The sequence below is a fragment of the Castanea sativa genome, chromosome 10 (genome assembly GCF_040712315.1).
Source record: "Castanea sativa cultivar Marrone di Chiusa Pesio chromosome 10, ASM4071231v1".
Taxonomy (NCBI): domain Eukaryota; kingdom Viridiplantae; phylum Streptophyta; class Magnoliopsida; order Fagales; family Fagaceae; genus Castanea; species Castanea sativa.
Genome location: NC_134022.1, coordinates 282,160 through 286,133, shown reverse-complemented (window position 1 = coordinate 286,133; position 3,974 = coordinate 282,160). Strand labels below are relative to the sequence as shown.

At 40.3% G+C, this 3,974-nt stretch overlaps 1 protein-coding gene across 1 annotated transcript; it reads left to right on the top strand.

Moving 5' to 3' along the window:
* Positions 1-242: 242 nt before the first annotated feature.
* LOC142613884 (disease resistance protein RPM1-like) lies at positions 243-3,534 on the top strand. Its single transcript, XM_075786402.1, has one exon. It carries the CDS (start codon positions 499-501, stop codon positions 3,322-3,324), a length of 2,826 nt encoding a protein of 941 aa, XP_075642517.1. The 5' UTR covers positions 243-498; the 3' UTR covers positions 3,325-3,534.
* The last annotated feature ends 440 nt before the right edge of the window (positions 3,535-3,974 follow it).

Genomic DNA, 3,974 nt, shown 5'->3' with positions numbered 1-3,974 from the left:
GTTGTCAGGTAATTTCATTAAAACCTATGTACACCAAGATAACATTATTCTTTGAGTTTTTTCAAGTAGCCTGGAGCTCAAGTTAAATAAACATTGACCAGTTTATCTATAGGGGAAAAGAATATAGGAGAAAAAATCTATTTGGGCAACTTGACCGTTTCTCCTGTTACAATCTGATCCAGTTGGCCTCTTGGCACGTAGTATAGAACCAAAGACGCAATTTTATGATTGAATTATATTATATAAGAACTGCAGCTCAACATTCAGAAAGAAACCTCATCTCCAATTAGCCTTATTTTCCACCAAAGGAAAAAAAAAATCAGATAGAAATTTCATATCCAATTAGCCTTGTTTGAGAAAGAAAAAGCCAGTCTTGATTTTTGGAGTAAGAACAGGTACTCAAAACTCACAGAAAGATCATTTCCATTCAGCCTCGTTTTCAACCAAACAAAAAGAAAAGAAAAAAGTAATCCTTGTTTCTTTGGAGTAACACACACAATGGCTGAAATTGTGGTAAATTTTGTAATGGACAAGTTGACCACCTTAATTCAAGAAGAGGTGCAACAGTTGAGGGGGGTGAAGGAAGAAGCTGTGTGGATCAGAGACAAACTGGAGTACATCAACGCCTTACTAACAGCTGCAGACGAAATAGAAGACAGGAGTCCTGGAGTTGACGACGTGTGGATTAAGCAACTAAGGGATGTGGCTTATGATATTGAAGATGCTCTTGATGAATTCAGGCTTCTCACGCATCATCCTGACCATGAATCCCATGATTTTCTTACAAGAAAACTTTCGACAATAAAGAATATTATAGCTCGCCATCAATTCGCTGGAGAAATACAACGCATCAATTCCAGAATCCAAAGTATCTCAGAGGGACACGAGAGATTCCAGAGAAAAACTATCGATGCCAATATTCCTGCTAAGACATGGGATAACCATCGACAGAATGCCCTTCTGATAGAAGAAGCTGATCTAGTGGGCATCGAAAATCCCAAAAAACAGCTGGTCAGCTGGCTAATCCAGGATGATACTGGACGAGAAGTGGTTTCCGTGGTTGGAATGGGGGGGTCGGGCAAGACCACCTTGGTAAAGAAAGTCTATGATGATGCACTAGTGAAGCTACAATTCAAATACCGTGCTTGGATAACTGTTTCTCAATCTCTTAAGATGGAAGAGCTACTAAAACACATGCTTCGGCAACTCTACCGGGTGAAGAGGAAACCAGTTCCTCAAGAACTGGACAGCATGACCAACGAGCAGCTAAGAAAAAAAATCAACAGCTTTTTGCAGCATAAGACTAAAAGGTACCTGATTGTATTAGATGACTTGTGGCGCATAGAAGAGTGGGATGCAGTCAAATATGCATTTCCAAACATCAATAGCAGCCGAGTAATGCTAACAACACGCATTTCTGACATAGCCAATGCCTCTGTCATGGAGTACCATGGTAACGTCTATTCTTTGAACCCTTTACCTCTTGAAGAGTCTCGGACTTTATTTTGCAGGAAGACTTTTGGAGAAAACTCTTGCCCCCCTCATTTCAAGAATCTCACAGAGAGTATCCTCCAAAGATGTGAAGGATTGCCACTTGCAATTGTGGCAATTAGTGGCGTTTTGGCAACCAAGGGCAGCGTAGATGAATGGGATATGATTCAACGTAGTCTTGGTGCTGAACTCGAGGAAAATGCTAGAATCAGTAGTATGGAAAAGATATTATCACTCAGTTATAAAGATTTACCTTACTATCTCAAGTCTTGTTTTCTGTATTTTAGCATCTTTCCTAAAAATCATGTCATTGACCAAATGAGGCTGATACGATTATGGATAGCGGAAGGATTTGTGGGAACAAAAGATAACATGACTTTGGAAGAAGTTGCCCAAGGCTACCTCTACGAGCTCTTGAACAGAAGCCTGATCCAAGTGGCTGGAACAACTAGTGAAGGGAGGATCAAAACATGCCGCGTCCATGACCTGCTACGTGAATTAGTCATTTCCAAAAAGGTAAGAGAACAGAACTTTGTAACAATAGCTCGTGGACAAAACACAGAGTGGCCTGAAAAAGTTCGTCGTTTGTCAATACATAAAACCATGCCAGATGTACTACAAAGCCAGAGCGTCTCTCATCTTCGTTCTTTGCACATGTTTTGGAGGGTAGATTCACTGTCTGAGACTTTAAAATCCCTTTCATTTCCCCTTGAGTTTAAGCTTCTTAATGTCTTAGATTTGCAAGGTGCACCTCTAGAGGTATTTCCAAAAGAGATCATCAAGTTGTTCCTTTTGAAATATCTAAGCTTGAGGAGCACAATGATAAAAATAATTCCACCCGGAATTGGGAATCTTCGGTACCTAGAGACATTGGATCTTAAACACACATGCGTCACTGAATTGCCTGTTGAGATCTTGAAGCTTCAGAAACTTCGCCACCTACTGGTGTATCGGTATGAAATACAATCTTATGCACAAATAAATTCCAAATATGGCTTCAAGGCCATGGCACAAATAGGATGTCTCCATTCCTTGCAAAAGCTCTGCTCTATAGAGGCTGATCATGTTATATTGGGGGAACTTGGAAAGCTGGATCAACTGCGGAGGCTAGGCATTGTAAAGTTCAGAAGAGAACACGGGAGTGCTCTGTGCACTTCCATTGAAATGCTAAAAAGGCTCCGTGCTTTGTCTATAACTTCGATAGAAGAGAATGAGGTCCTCGATCTTGGAAGCCTATCTTGCCCTCCACCATTTCTTCAGCGGCTATTCTTGTCAGGACGTTTGGAGAAGTTGCCGCACTGGATGTCTTCTCTTCATTGTCTGGCCAAGATATCCTTAAAGTGGAGTCAATTAAGGGATGATCCACTTGAATATCTTCAAAATTTGCCCAATCTGGTACATCTTGAATTTCTACAGGTTTATGAGGGAGAGACGCTGCATTTTAATGCTGGTGGATTTCAGAGGCTTAAGGTTTTAAGCCTTGATAAATTGGATGGACTGAAGATGGTAATAGTAGAGAAGGGAGCAATGTCTTTCCTTGAAAAGTTAATCCTCCAGCGCTGCAAATTGTTGCACAGCCTGCCATCAGGTATCGAACACCTAAGCAAGCTGAAATCGCTGGAGTTTTACGACATGCCTAATGAGTTAATCATGACATTACGTCCAGACATCGATGGTGGGGACTATTGGAAGGTTGAACATGTACCTGAAATTAACTCTACCTATTGGAAAGATGGCGGTTGGGATGTCTTCTCATTATACACATCAATAGAGGGAGAGGGCTCAACCTCAGCACCCACAAGAAGCCTTGAACTTCCTCCTTATTGGAAATAGTAATTTCTGCTTGCTGTGCTTTGGGCATTTTATTATGTTGTATTACATATTACTCTGTAGACTTGGCCTAATTATCATGAACGAGCTTCTGCTCGTTGTTTTCCTTCTTGAATAATTGTAATGTGTCCCAGTGACCTGAGAATGTATTAATAAATGTTGCTAATTCCACTTCTTGTTTGCAACGACTATTGAAGTTGCAATCACAATCAAGTTAGTTGTGTGACACTAACAGATCAATCGATCTCTACTTTTGTTTTTTCAAATTATATCAGACTAGCATATTCTGGTCAAAAGAAATCTGTTTATAAACTTAAAAATTGGCAGATATAAATACAAATTGATTGGCTTGAATTGGGTGTTGAGGAAGAGCTATAAATGTGAAATTTTTGTATTTAACAGCAAGAAGAAATACCTAGTCTGGGTGTGAACGGTTAGGACGTGTGTATCTAAGCATTAAGGGCGGTGTGAAGGCTCAGTGGTGGTAATGGGGTGACGGCGGAGTTGCAGGAGATGAGCAGGAGATCCCTGAGTTAACAAAGAAGAGGAGATTTGTAGTTTTTGCAGAGATGGAGCTGTGGATTTTTAATTGATGTGTTTAGTTTTGATGACAACCAAAGTAAGTAAAAATTGTAGGGATTGCAGATGATATG

Bases quoted from the DNA above. Each gene is read 5' to 3' on its own strand.
- LOC142613884 (XM_075786402.1), top strand. From the start codon at position 499: ATGGCTGAAATTGTGGTAAATTTTGTAATGGACAAGTTGACCACCTTA.